Here is a 15325-nt window from a genome sequence, read left to right on the forward strand (position 1 = left end):
TAACTTGTTTGTTTTTCTCTTATTAATCTATCTTCTGTTACAGGGGGTCCTCAGCCAAGAACCTAAGAAAACTAGAGGAAAAATTATTTCCCACACCAACAACATCATAAGGATGTTCCTATGCCTTTTAGAACATTTTGTATACACAATTCTTAAGGGTATACAGTATTTAATAAATTGACTCTATGGTAATTTATTTAACCAAGCCCTAATTTTGAATATTTAAGTTGTCTCCAATATATTTGTAAATAAATCTTTGTTTGCATTTCTGATTTTTTCAGTTAGAATGCTAAAAGTGCACTTCATTGAAAATTAAAGTGATAATATTTACCTAGAAAATGTGTTACCTCCAGGAAGTGGTAAAAACAGGAAATATAAAAAGACTTGACAATTAAAGCATTTGCATGAGCAATCTTGCTTTGATATGTTCATTGTACTCTTGGAGCTTTCTAAGATGGCAATTCCATCATCTACTTTCTGGTTATTTCTCCTTTCAAACCCTAAAAAGAAAATCAGTCTTTTTATATTGCAATGTCTCCAATTCTCAAGTTTTCTTGGATTTTATCTCCGTATGCTGGAGTACATGCTCACATATTATTTTGAAGTGAGGTGTAAGGGTGGAGTCTTTGAGCCCTTATAAACCTGAGGGTGTTCCTCTTGCCCTCCCACATAAATGAAAATCTGGTGGACATGGAAATCTTGGGTAAAAAAATTCTCCCCTTAGAACTTGTGAAATGGGAGAGTTCCCTCACCCCACCTCCCCCGCACAGGACATGCAACAGGGGTGTGGCTCCTATGCTCAAACCCCTTACGGGAGAGGGAACATGCAGACAGGCAGGTGCAGGAGCTGGGGTGAGTGCTTTTGGGCTCCGGCCCTGAGGTAGCATCTAGGGGAGGGTGTCTGTGACTCCTGAAGCCCCAGTGGGTACGTTACAGTGCTCCTTTAGCTCTGCTGTCTGCGGGTGGCTTAAGTGTTAACCAACTCATTGCCCTCCTGGTATCTGGATCCTTATCTGGCGTCCAGGAAGAATCAGATCACACACCAACTCAAAGGATGGTGAATGCAGGGGTTTTAGTGATTGGTGGAGGCAGCTCTCAGCAGGATGAATGGGGAGCTAGAAAGAAGATGGAGTGGGAAGATGATCTTCCCCTGGAGTTTGGCTGTCCCTCAGCTGATCTCCTCTTCGACCTTCCCCAGCTGAACTCCTCTCAACATTCGGATGCTCCTTCTCTTCTCTCCTTCTCTGCCGTGCCACTCTTCTGTTGCTCTGCTCTTCTGTTCATCTGCTTGTGGAGCCTGGGATATGGGGCTTATATGGGTACAAGAAAGAGGGGCATGGCGGGCCAAAAGGCAACATTTGGGTGTGAAAACATGAATGCCTGTTCCCATTTAGGGCCGTGGGTTTCCAGGATTGAGGGTGGGGCCTTTGCTGGGGAACTGCCCTCTTCTTTTTTTTTTTTTTTTTTTTTTTTTTTTTTTTTTTTTTTTGAGGCGGAGTCTCGCTCTGTCGCCCAGGCTGGAGTGCAGTGGCGCGATCTCGGCTCACTGCAAGCTCCGCCTCCCGGGTTCCCGCCATTCTCCTGCCTCAGCCTCCCGAGTAGCTGGGACTACAGGCGCCGCCACCACGCCCGGCTAATTTTTTTGTATTTTTAGTGGAGACGGGGTTTCATTGTGTTAGCCAGGATGGTCTCGATCTCCTGACCTCGTGATCCGCCCGTCTCGGCCTCCCAAAGTGGAACTGCCCTCTTCTATCCTGTATTTCCCTGTCTCCTGTCCCTATCACTTGGTAGGCTTTGCTTCTTTATTTTGGCATCTCAGAAGACAAGTCTGAGATTAGCATGAGGATTGTTCTTTTGTACGTATCATGCATTTTCAGCCCAGATGTCTACTGTGGCTATATTTGAAAAAAAAAAAATCTTTTTAAATGAGATTTGTCTAGGTGTTGGTCTCTTCATATACATTTCTTTTTCTGAGCACCTGATGGTCTTCTTTAATTTAAATACTCAAAATTATCTTCAACTTAAGCAAGTTTTCTTCTATTACTGTTTCTGTTCAGTTTGTTCTGATTTCTTCATCAAAAACACTGATTATGTGTTGGCTCTGTATGTGCCATTCATCTTTTTTCCCTCATCCATTTTGGGCTTTGCCCTTCATTGATGCCTTCTGGGAGAGACTCTCAAGAGACTGTCATATCACTGATTCCCTTTCTGTAGTGGTGCTTGTGCTCTGTACTGCTTTTGCAGGCTTTTAATTCTGTGATTGTACTTTTTAGAGTTTATTTTAAATCTCTTATTGACTGTGGTAGACCCCACAAAGATGTTCACATCCTAATCCTTGGAGCCTATGAATATGTTACCTTACATGGTAAAAGGGACTCTGCAGAGTGATTAAGTTAAGGATCTTGCAGTAGAGAGATTTATCTTGGACTGTCCAGGAGGGTGCAATGTAATCACAGAGTCCTTGTCAGATGGAGGCAGGAAGAGCAAAGTGAGGAGACGGCAATGTGATGAGAGAAGCAGAGATTGGAGCAATGTAGCCATGAACCAAAGAATGCTGGCAGCCCCTAGAAGCTGAAAGAGGCAAGGGATGGATTTGCACCAGAGCCCCCAGAAGGAAGCAGCCTGGCTGACAGCTTGATTTTAGTCCCTTAACATTCATTCTGGACTTCTGACCTGTAGAACAGTAATAGTACATTTGTGTTGTTTAAGCCACTAAGTTGGTGGCAATTTGTTATAGCAGCAAGAGAAAGCAAATACACTTGACTTTCTAAGTTTCTATTTTTGCAAGCTTTAAAAAACTCCCTTATCATCTTTTCTCATCTTTGATCTCTTAGTTAATATGCTCTGTACTTCCCTCTATTTTGTTGAGGGTACAAGCAGATGAGTGATAAATATTTTAGTTTTCTTTAGTAGGTATCTGTCAATAGAATAGTTTCTTTTTCTCTTGAGTATTATAGTCTTCAACTTTTTAATAGGGTAGAGTATTTTCTCCACACATTGTTCAAGTAAAAATTTCTATTGTTTACCTATGAGCATGTCATGTAGTCCTGGCATTTGTCCATCTTTAGTGAGTTTGGTTGTCCAACTGGTTGTTGCTGGAATCCTCAGCTCTGCTCTTATACTCAGAGCTGACCAGCATGGAGCAAATTTTTGACATTTTGTGGGCTTTGTTGATCTTTCTGTTTTGTCTTTTTTTTTTTTTGAGGCATGGAATTTATTTTTATTTTAGTCTTTTGAAGCAGGGTCTTGCTTTGTCACCCAGCCTGGAGTACAGTGGCACAATTAGAGCTCACTGCAGCCTCTAACTCCTGGGCTCAAGTGATCCTCCTGCCCCAGCCTCCTGAGTAGCTGGGACTATAGGTACATGCCACCATGGCTGGCTTTTTTAACTTTTTGTAGAGATGGGATCTTGTTATATTACGCAGGTGGTCTCAAACTCCTGGGCTCAAGCAATCCTTCTGCCTTGGCCTCCCAAAGTGCTGGGATTATAGGTATGAACCACCATGCCTGGCCGCATGGAATTTATTTTGATAGTTTCAGCAGTATTTGCTTTTTGTCCTAGGCAGACATAGTGAACGCAACACACATATACACAGCCAACTATTAAGCATTATATATCCATGACCATTCCAAGCTTGCTCTGCTAGCTACTAACTTTATATCCCTAGTCACTTTCCTTTGCCGGGAATTGTTGTCTTGGAATAAATGTAGAAAAAGTGATGTGTTTGGGGACTGCAGGAGATGAACCAACCCTGATCACCTTATAAAGTAGCTTTGTGAACCAAGTTGGGGTGATGGTGGCGGGGCTTCCTCCTCTGGTAGGTCTGTGAGCCCATGTCCTCATGGCAGAGGCAAAGCAGAGATGAAGGAATAGAGACTGTCCCCTCCACAGCCCTGCCCTGCTCACTGTGCATGGCATTCCTCTTGGGCTTCACGACTTGGACTTCACTGGAGCTTTGGTTAGTGATAATTCCTCTTGGTTTCTGGCACATAGTTGTGCAGCATTCCTTGTTTTTACTGTTTTTGAAGGTTGGTTCTAATAATTGTTATTTCTTAAGCATTTCAATAGGAGTTGCTAGCTTTTGCCTTAGAAGTACAAAATTAGTGAGCTGAAACCACCATTGCAAAATTATAACTGAGACAGTGAAAGAAATCTGACCAAACCAACTCCACCTTGTGTCTAACCTATAAGCTATCTTTGTTCATTCCTGGGCACAGGCCCAATTAACTTTGGGAGGAACTTAGTTTATGGTTTACCTTTGAAACAAAAACAATAGCAGACCTTTCCTGAAACAAACCCCCTTCTCGCCTGGAGACTAGACTGCATTTGTAGGACTAACAAATTAGTCAAAAGATTATAAATTATGATTTAGGAGTCATGCAGCTGGAGGCTACAAGATTCTGACTACTCCCAAATTGCTCCTGGAGGTAATGTCACTATTGTAAAACCTAAGATTAGTGCTTGAGATATTTTGCAGACCCTGTACTTGATGGATCAGCGGGCACCACCCAGGTGGCTAAACTGGCTCATCTGATCTTGTGGCCCCCACCCAGGAACTGACTCAGCACAGGAGGACAGCTTCAACTCCTTAGGATTTCATCTTCAACCTAACCCATCGGCACTCCTGACTCACTGGCCCCTACTCAACCAAACTATCCTTAAAAATTCTGATGCCCGAATTCTCGGGGAGACTGATTTGAGTGATACTAAAACTCTGGTCTCTTGCACAGCCGGTTTTGTGTGAATTACTCTTTCTCTATTGCAATTCCCCTCTCTTGATAAATCGGCTCTGTCTAGGCAGTGGGCAAGGTAAACGCATTGGGTGGTTACAAGTTTTTTCTTCTTTTTTTTTTTTTCTTCAGCATAGCTATACACATGCTAACACTGTCAATGGATCAAAACATATTTGCTTTACTGGCTCACTTAGACTTGAAAGCCCAGTTAACAGTGTAGCTCCCAAGGAGGCACATGCACTTCATGTCTGTGACCCCTGGCATTCAAGGCCTGCAACATCTGTTGATTTGACAAGCTAAGGTAGTAGTTTTCCAACTGTTGCTCAACAGAATCCTCAGGCTTTATGCTGCTGTGTCCCCTTAAAGACTGTTTAGGGTGGGATTGAGTGTGTGAGGCCCTGAGCTTTGTATATCTCATGTTAGCCAGAACAGCTCAGTTTTCCTTTTAAACATTTATTTATTTATTTATTATTTATTTATTTATTTATTTTTGAGATGGAGTCTCACTCTGTTGCTCAGGCTGGAGTACAGTGGTGCAATCTCAGCTCAATGCAACCTCCACTTCCCACGTTCAAGTGTTTCTCCTGCCTCAGCCTCCCAAGTAGCTGGGACTACAGGAGCCCGCCACCATGCCTGGCTAAGTTTTGTATTTTTAGCAGAGATGAGGTTTTGCCAAGTTGGCCAGGCTGGTCTCAAACTTCTGACCTCAGGTGATCTGCTCACCTTGGCCTCCCAAAGTGCTGGGATTACCACGCCCACCATGCCCAGCCCTGAACTTTTAATTTTTAAATAATTCTGGGTTTATAGAAGAGTTCCAAAGATAATACAAAGATTTCCCACATACCCTTTGCCCAGTTTGTCCCATTATTAACATATGATGGTGTCAGGCATCTGAGCCCAAGCTAAGCCATCATATCCCCTGTGACCTTCAGGTATACATCCAGATGGCCTGAAGCAACTGAAGAACCACAAAAGATGACATTCCAGCATTGTGATCTGTTCCTGCCCCACCCTAGCTGATCAATTGACCTTATGACAATACTCCCTCCCCGTCCTTGCAATAACGTACTTTGTGATACTCCCCCGCCCTGAAGAAGGTACTTTGCAGGCTGGGCGCGGAAGCTCACCCCTGTAATCCTAGCACTTTGGGAGGCTGAGGCCAGTGGATCACGAGGTCAGGAGATCAAGAGCATCCTGGCTAACACAGCGAAACCCCGTCTCTACTAAAAATACAAAAAAATTTAGCCAGGCGTGGTGGCGGGCTCCTGTAGTCCCAGCTACTCAGGAGGCTGAGGCAGGAGAACGGCGTGAACCTGGGAGGTGAAGCTTGCAATGAGCCAAGATCGGGCCACTGCACTCCAGCCTGGGCGAGAGAGCTAGACTTTGTCTCAAAAAAAAAAAAAAAAAGAGAATGTACTTTGTGAGATCCACCCCCTGCCCATGAAATATTGCTCCTAACTCCACCGCCTATCCCAAACCTATAAGAACTAATGATAATCTCACCACCCTTTGCTGACTCTCTTTTAGGACTCAGCCCACCTGCACCCAGGTGAAATAAACAGCCTTGTTGCTCACACAAAGCCTGTTGGTGGACTCTCTTCATGCAGACACACATGACAGACAGAACCATGGTACCTTCATGAAAACTAAAACGTTAACTTACTCTTAAATATTAAACGAAAATATTATTGGTTAACAGACTTAATTGGATTCCACCGATTTTTTTCCCATGAATGTGCATTTTTGAGTGGCTCAGTTATCTGTTTTGCCAGTTGTGCCCCATGTGAGGTTTTGTTTAGACAAAGAGTTGAATAGCTGCGTCTCTTCCCAGGTTTTCCTTACCTCCCCTAGTATATGCTCAACTACTGCTGTGTGGCCCTGGGGGAAAGGTACAACTGGAGCCTCTCTTCCCGTCATCTCAACATGCTTTCACATCTATTACTTCCTAAGCTCTCTATTATCCTTATGTGGTCAAGGGAAATTGAACAGATTTAAAAAACATTTTTGCTTTACAGATTGAGAAACTGAGGCACAGAGAGGTTGACTGACTTGTAGGTAAGAGTCAAATGGAAGCGAGTGTCCTCGTTCTCGGTTGACATTCTTATTCTCTCCACAAAGTCTCTAGGTGAGCAAAACATACCTGAGAGAGAGAAGCTGATCAGCCTCCGACTTCCTTGTCCTTGTACAGTCTCATCAGCGCCGATGCTTTTAAAAATCTGTAAAAAGAAGGAAAATGGGAGACAAGCAAAACAAGCACTGAAATGGATATTCACACTTCAACACAATCATGCTTATTCACAGTTATTTTACCAGCTACAGGCAACGAAGACAGTGATTTCACTGGGTAACTATTGATTAAGACAAGCTTCTAGCAAGCTAATGTTTTTCCCAGTAGTAGAGGATCTGCTAGTGGGGGTGATGGGTACTTTTCAGGAAAATGGAAATCAACAAACATAATTACTGTAATAGAAAAGACCCTTTGTAACTACTTATGCAAACAATGTCTTTTCACATTCAAATTTTCAAAAAGTATTTATTAAAGCAGGGCCTAAGGCACTAGAATGATAGGTCAATAGATGTTTACTATCGTAATTATAATGTATTTCCATTTAGCAAAGTAGAGTGTTGAACTGCTGCATCTCCACTTATTATTATTTAGGGATTTCCAGGAAACTGCTGGGGAGGAGCCTGAATGTGGCATTAAGCAGCTCTTCTGAGCTCTCTCTTAATTAATCAGTTGCCTTCCTGGGAAATTTCAGAACACAATTACTATATGGATTATCTGGAGTCTAGTAGGTATTTGAAAACAATGTTGCTAAAATGTTTTGTTTTTCATCATTGCTCAATATTTAGTAATAGGTTAATCAAAATAGCTAGTTTTTGCTCCCATTCTCTTCTAGGAAGGTTTTATTCAGAAATGATTTTGGGTATTTGAAGGTACTTCCTATTTACTTTTGCATGTGTTGTATGTTTGCAGAAAATAATTTTAAAACTCTGGGTATTAAGCAAATCCACAGTGTCCATTTTTTAGAAGATAATCTGTACTAGGAAGAGAAAAATGAAAATATCTGTAATCTCTTGTTCAGAGTCTCATTATTTGTAGGTTGCGTGGGTTCAGTCTTTTTCTTTCTTCTCTTAGTATTCTTGATGCTGTATAGGTTGTGACTGGATATTCACATCAACCTGCCTGATATGAGACCAGGAGTAATGACTGGGCATCCCAGGGCTCACACTTCAGCCAGGTGGAGTACAAAGGGATTATTATTCATCTTTTCACACTGAAGCAGGTGCCCCTGGTGACCCTGTGAGCTTGGCTGCAGCTTGTGGACAAATCTTGGTATGATTGCCCTGAGGCCCAACTGTGATGTTCATCTCAGGGATCCTGGGCTGTTCAGCAGAGGGAGCCAACCAATGGAGTGACATATGGAATGGCCAGGCCTGAACCAGGCCAGATAAGAGACTGTCAAACTCTTTGACACATATCTGTCCCTTAGAGTCTCATTTGATAAGAATCAGAGTAAAACATGGCCAGGATTGGTGAGTCAAAACTCTCATAGGTCCTGAGATGTTATGAAAACTTGAAACTTACATTTGTCTTAAAGCTGCCATTGCAAAATTATGACTGAGACGTGAAAGAGATCTAACTTAACTGATTCCATCTTGCTTCTAACCTCCAAGCTGTCCTTGTTCATTCCTGGGCACAGGCTGAACTAACTTCAGGAGAAATGTAGTTTATAGTTTATAGTTTAAACAAAGATGGTAATAGTCCTTTCCCAAAGCAGACCTCCTTCTTGCCAGGAGACTAGATTGCCTTTGTAGGACTAACATTAGCTACAAGGTTAGAAATTATGGTTTAGGAGTCATGCAGCTGGAGGCTACAAGATTCTGGCCCTCCCTAAACTGCTCCTGAGATCAGTGTTTGAGCTATTTCACAGACCCCGCACTTGATGGATCAGTTGGCACCACCAAGATCAACAAACTGGCTTGTCTGATCTTGTGGCCCCCACCCAGGAACTGACTCACTGCCAGAAGACGGCTCCGACTCCCTATGATTTCATCTCTGACCAATCAGCATTCCTGGCTCACTAGCTTCCACCTCCCCACCCCCTACCCCACCCCTTCCCACCAAGTTATCCTTAAAAACTCTGTTTCCTGAATGCTCAGGGAGATGGATTTGAGTAATAATAAAACTCTGGTCTCTCACACAGTTGGCTCTGCGTGAATTACTCTTTCTCTATTGCAATTCCCCTGTCTTGATGAATTGGCTCCGCCTAGGCAGTGGGCAAGGTGCACCCTTTGGGCAGTTACAGTCTCATTGGAATTCCTCCCTCAGGAAACTGACTCTCAGGTGAGAGACTGAAACTCACCAGATGCCCAGATCTAGACCAATGGATGCCAGACCACTTATTCGTCTACCTTAGTTCCTTAGACTCCTCGTTTGTTCCTCTTTTACATTCCTTCCCTGATATATAAACCCCAATTTTAGTTGGTCAAGGAGATGAATTTGAAACTTAACTCCTATTCTCCCAGTTAACATCACCCAAATAAAAAGCCTTCTTTCCTGGCAATACTCACTGTCTCAGTGATTGGCTTTCTATGCATGGAGCAATATAGAACAAATCCCTGGCATTTTGATAACAATTAGCCTTCTTCACATTAGAGGGCCCTCTCCTTCCTCCTTTCTGTTTGTTATTCCCATCGATGGCTGACACTAAGAAATGGAAATCAGCCATCAGTTCAGAGACCACATCCTCAGGCTAGACCACGCTCTTCTTAACTCTGAAGGTGGCCAGTCCTCATGGCATAATCAGGGCTTCCAAATTCCTTAATGCTGTGGACTTTACTTCTCTTGCAAGCCTGTGCCTGGACATGGCTGTGGGAGACCTCTGCATGCTGACCACCCCTCCTCACAGTGCTATACTGCACCACCAGGACAATTAACAATCAATGGCTAAAGCCTCTGGTTCCTAATTCTAATTTTTTTTTTTTTTTTGAGACGGAGTCTTGCTCTGTGCCCCAGGCTGGAGTGCAGTAGTGCGATCTCGGCTCACTGCAAGCTCCGCCCTCCGGGTTCACACCATTCTCCTGCCTCAGCCTACCGAGTAGCTGGGACTACAGGCGCTTGCTACCAAGCCCGGCTAGTTTTTTTGTATTTTTTTAGTAGAGACTGGGTTTCACGGTGTTAGCCAGGATGGTCTCGATCTCCTGACCTTGTGATCCGCCCGCCTTGGCCTCCCAAAGTGCTGGGATTACAGTCTTGAGCCACCGCGCCCGGCCCCTAATTCTAATTTTAAAATGTCCACCCCAAGCTTGTCTCTTTCTAAGAATATAAGTTCTTTAGGGGAACAATAGAAACTATCATTTTAATAATTATGCTTTATAGAATTATAAGTATAGAGTATGTGCATTCCAATGTATATTTTTATAAAGGTATAGGATTAAACTGCATATTTCATGCTAAGCTGAAATGAGCTGAAACATGCAGTGATAACAAAGGATGGTACATTTATTCCTTCCTTTTTAAGCATACATATTTTGGTTCTTCATATTTAAATATTCCTCTGCTGGCATTCAGAGTATTTACAAAGAAGCCTCTTCATCTTTATTGCATCAAAAACAGGTCTGTAGATGAAAAAAAAAGAAGAAGAAAAGGTATATTTTCTAAAAGCTACTAAGCTCAGTGGGGAGACACATCACTTAAGTCTCCATAAAATTCTACCTATATTCTTGGAGTTTTACTACCATCATTTACGAAGTCATCTAAGCACCACACTGATGATACAAAAATGGAGGGAATGGTAGCCATAATAAACATTTTCCAGGAAGTAAAAATGTTTGCCCAGTCTTAGGGAGCTTGACATCCTGACTTCTTGCTTGAGATGCGTTGCACAAGCATGTTTGACGTTGAGAAATGTGCTGTACTCACAGACAGACTCTTTACAGTTTATTGACTGTGAAAATGATGTGAAGATTCAGCCCAAATAGTTTCACCCTGGAGCAACCTGAGGCTGCAGGCCTGTCAGGGAGATGGCTTGTCTTCTCAGGGCTGACAAGCTCCCTTTGCTCTGAGGCTTGTCTGATGCCTGACTGCCGTTCCAACTGCTTGGTGCTGGGTCCTGCTGCCCCTCTCTCTCTGACGAAGCTCTGGCAGTTTCACTGTGTATGTCTTGCACCCAAATGTTTCCACAACAGAGCCTACTTGGCAAATGGTTTAACAGATTCCAAACTGAATCTGTTGTGGGGTGTAGAAGATTCTGCAGGGTATTGAGAAGCTCTTGGAGTTAAATAAGGGCTTTGAGGTTAATTCAGATGCCTCTCTCTCCTACTCTCATTCTCATTTTCTCTTTACAATTGCCTTTTGAAAAGTTGTAAATATAAATTCACACCACTGTTGCACACCCCTAAAACTGCAATTCAGTAAAAGAGTGTGACGATCAGCTCTTTTCACCCTGGCAGGGGATCTTCTGTTTCAGCAGTCCGGAAACTATGGCTCGGTTGACAGGGCTCCCTCGGCCTTTACTCTCCAGCATGTTATTCAAATTTTACCCTTTCTTTGCACAGTATCACTGCATGAAAGATGAGGTGGTTTGCTAAAAATACACAGCAGCATCTAATCACACAGTCATATATGTGTGTTGACCTATATCCCAGGTCTTCCAGCCTCCCAGGACATCAGGGCTTCTCAGACAGGCCCCTTCTGTTCCCAGAGGTAAGCAGCTATGCCCAGGGGCAACGGTGCCTGCCTGGGAACATTATTTTACTCAAAATTTTGGGTAAAATTATTTTTATTTTAAGAACAAATATGAAGAAATGCCAAATGACTGAATGCCAAATGAGCATGCATTTGGAAGGTAAAGCAAGAGATTTCAAAGAACTTTCTAAGCTGCCTCCTGGAATGGCCCAGACCTGGGTTTACTTCCTTTGGGTAAAAGCTGGGGCTGCTCCCGTTACTGCACATGGCATTTCCAATAGGAGTGTGGCCACGTTATGCTCAGTTCTGATGTGATAACTCCATTTACATACCCACAATTATTCTCAAGTAATTACAGAATTATTTCCCCTAAACATGCTGACAAGGTTTGTTTTAGTTATAGAACAATTACATTGACAAGGAGGCGGAGATTGAAATTCATTATGTCACTGAGTCTTATTCATCTGGCCCAGAAAACTTTGATTTGCTTGTAAATGAATAGTACAGGGCTCCATAATAATAATGGAACCTAAAAATGAGGCGCAAATATCATTACATTATCAATAATATGTAAGCAGCGGTGTATTGGCAGCTGAAAGTAGGGAATGATGAGTTCTACTTTGCATCAGAGATCCAGGGATTCCTCTAAAGTTCAGTATCTTTTACCTCCAAGACAAAGTCTATTAAATAATCGGATAGGCCTCAAAGCCACCTTAAAACAGCAAGAATCAAAAACTAAAAAGCCAACCAACCAAAGGCCCAAGTTCCATTTCCACCTCCAAATCTCTGAGATGTTCAAACAAGTAAATGGTAGATAAGTAAACACACCTTACCCTCGTTTACAGAGCACTGCTGAGTGCATTTCCCTCATTAGACCCTTATTATATGTGTGTCATTCTAACTGCTTGCTGTTGGAGGCAGCACATTTCAAGATCTCCAACAGAAAGACCTGTAAACTGAAAGGGTAAAGCCAACTTAGGGGCCTAAACAAAAGAAACATAAGCCAACTGAATCCCAAGGCAATCTCCCCAACCTCAGGGACACTTTAGATGAAAGATTTAGAAGAAGGCCCATCAAAGGGGGTGGGGAAAGCAACACAGGTGAGTGGCAATCATGTGCCAAGCACAGAGCCAGTTCTTCCATATGCACTATTTTAACTGCTTAAGAATTAGGTATCATTCACTCCCACTCCCACTTACAAATGTGAAAGCTGAGCTAAGAACAATTCAATGACTTTGTTCCCGGACCAAACTGAGGGTCAGGCTGTTATTTCTCGTGGCCCAATAACAAGATACAGATGAACTGGGGAGGAAGAGAGTTTTTATTTCTGTAACCAGTTACAGGGAGAAGATCTGGAAATTATCACCAGACCAACTCAAAATTACAAAGTTTTCCAGAACTTCCATACCTTCTAAGCTATATGTCTATGTGTAAGTGTGCATTCATCTAAAGACGTAAGGGATTAACTTCTTTTAATCTGTAACTAAAGTCTGAGTCCTGAAGACCTTCTTCTGGAGTCTCAGTAAGTTTATTTAATCGAAATGGGTCTAGGTGCTAGGGTGATTACACTTATCTTGTCTCCTGTCAAATGATAAAGGTTTGGGGAGTTCCTTTAGACCCCAATAAACTTGTTTGTGGAGGCCTGGGGAGTTTTTTCAGACCCCCAATAAAACTTATTTAATTCTAAAAGGGTCCTGTTATCTTGTCATGCTTCAAGGCCCAGGAAAAGCCTAGGCAAAACTCTTGGTGGGCTCTTTGTTACATTCCAGCCATTGTAAAAGGGCACTGACTCAATCAGCTTTTAATGTTTAACCTAGCTCCTCAGTCAGTGCTGGGACAGTTGTAATGGAGACCTGTGTTAGTGAGACCTGGCCTGCCACAACTTCACAAAATTCACTTGAGATGAATCAATGGTCTGAAAGACTTAAAACAAGAGTTTCAGAACTCATCAGCCTCATTCCATAGAGTCTATTAACCCCCTGGTGCCATTTCCTCAGATCTAGCCTGGCTGCTTGCATCTCTTTTGCTCATATTTTGTTCATATTCTGCTTCCACAACTCTGTTGGTTTTAAAGAGTTGCTTGGTGTGCTGCCCAGGTTGGATGCAGTAGCACCATCATAGCTCACTGCAGCTTTGACTTCCTAGGGTCAAGTGGTCCTCCCACCTCACACTCCTGGGTAGCTGGGACTGCAGGTGTGCACCACCATGCCTGGCAAATTTAAAAAAATTTTTTGTAGGGACAGGGTCTCACTATGTTGCCCAGGCTGGTCTGGAATTTCTGGGCTCCAGTGATCCTCTTGCTTTGGCCTCCCATGTGTTGGGATTCTAGGTGTGAGCCACCATGCGTGGCCTCCCTTTGCTTTCTGATGCCATCATCACCAAGCCAGCTTCCAGAGTCTGCACAGCTCTTGCTTTCTTTACCACCTTGAAGACGAGGCACAGGCTGCCCAATTTCAGGGCTCTTATGCTAATCACTATGGGGAAAAAGAGAGGGGTTGGAAAAATGAGGCATTTATCCTATAGATTTCATGGTGCGAATTAGAAATGAGTTAATTAGGAATGATTTTCTTTACTCTGCTTTTGACCACACAGGCCTGCAAGATTTTAGCACCAGGAGTACAGCTCCTTCAGGCAAAGATCTGCTGCTTTTAACTTGCTAAAAGTAATGAAGGGGCCAGGTGGGTTGCTCACACCTGTAATCTCAGCACTTTGGGAGGCCAAAGCGGAAGGATCACTTGAGGCCAGGAGTTCAAAATCAGCCTGAGCAACATTGTGAGACTCTATCTCTACAAAAATTTAACCGGGCGTGCTGGTGCACACCTATATTCCCAGCTACTTGGGAGGCTGAGGTAGGAGGATCCCTTGAGCCCAGGAGTTCAAGGCTGCAATGAGCCGTGATCACACCACTGCACTCCAGCCTGGGTGACAAAATGAGATCCTGTCTCTTTAAAACAACAACAACAACAACAACGACAACGTGATGAGAATGTGTAAGAAGCACTGCGCAAATGAAAATGCTAGCTGAGATTAATCCAATAGTAGATTTTCCCTGATGGTTCTTAGGCTATAAAGTGGTTCTTCTCTAACATAGCTTCTTGTGTAGTGCAGACTGTTCTAAAAGTGAGGACATAGATTGTACGGAGTCCTAAAAAAGAATTGAGTGGCATCTGCTGTAGTGGAGAGGTTCTCCAACTTGAGCATGCATCAGAATCACCTACAGGGCTTGACAAAACACACATTGCTGGGCCCACCCCCAGAAGGACTGATTTTGCAAGTCTGGAGAGGGCTCCAGCAGTATGAATCACTAACAAGTTCCCAGGTGACGCTGACGCTGGCAGTGGAGGGACTAGGTCTACCTCTTAAATAGGTCTAGGTCTACCTCTCTTAAATGGTAATGGAAAGATTAACGATGTCTCTAACTAAACCTCACCGACCCTCAAAACTGTCTTTCCCTGACTTTGAGCATGAGAATTAGATTCTGGCGGCCCCTTGGCCACACAGGCTTTTGTTTTCAGGACTTCGGCCTGCATCTTCCACCAGAAACAATGACCTGCTTCTTTGCATCCCCATCACTGGCACCTTGGTCCAGGCCCCACTCCTTTCTTGTCTGGGAGACCATTACCCAGCCAGCTGTCCCCTTGGCCTATGAAGGGGTCATCATCCCACTTTCTGTAGGCCGATCATTCTTACCTGTTTCAAACTTACCAAGAGGCACCCACCTGGCGCAGGGAAGGCTGGGCTGTGGGCTGCATGGCAAACTGATGGGTTTTCTTTGGCTCACAGAGTGTTTCAGCTTTAAAAAAATTAATTTTTAACATATATATTTTTTAAAATCAGATTTACTTAAAATGTGGATTTCAGCCTTCTGTTAAAAAATCAGAATGCTGGCTGGATGCGGTG

The 15325-nt window shown here is 43.2% G+C and overlaps 1 protein-coding gene across 5 annotated transcripts in view; it reads right to left on the reverse strand.

Annotated features, from left to right (window-relative positions):
• HECW1 (HECT, C2 and WW domain containing E3 ubiquitin protein ligase 1) overlaps positions 1 to 15325 on the reverse strand; it is a 458832-nt gene that overhangs the window by 157637 nt on the left and 285870 nt on the right. For all 5 annotated transcript variants that reach the window (NM_001265810.1, XM_015133529.3, XM_077994791.1 and 2 more), the window contains 1 exon segment: positions 6875 to 6950. In NM_001265810.1, coding sequence (NP_001252739.1) covers positions 6875 to 6950 — 76 coding nt within the window.

This window comes from Macaca mulatta, chromosome 3 (assembly GCF_049350105.2).
Source record: "Macaca mulatta isolate MMU2019108-1 chromosome 3, T2T-MMU8v2.0, whole genome shotgun sequence".
NCBI lineage: Eukaryota > Metazoa > Chordata > Mammalia > Primates > Cercopithecidae > Macaca > Macaca mulatta.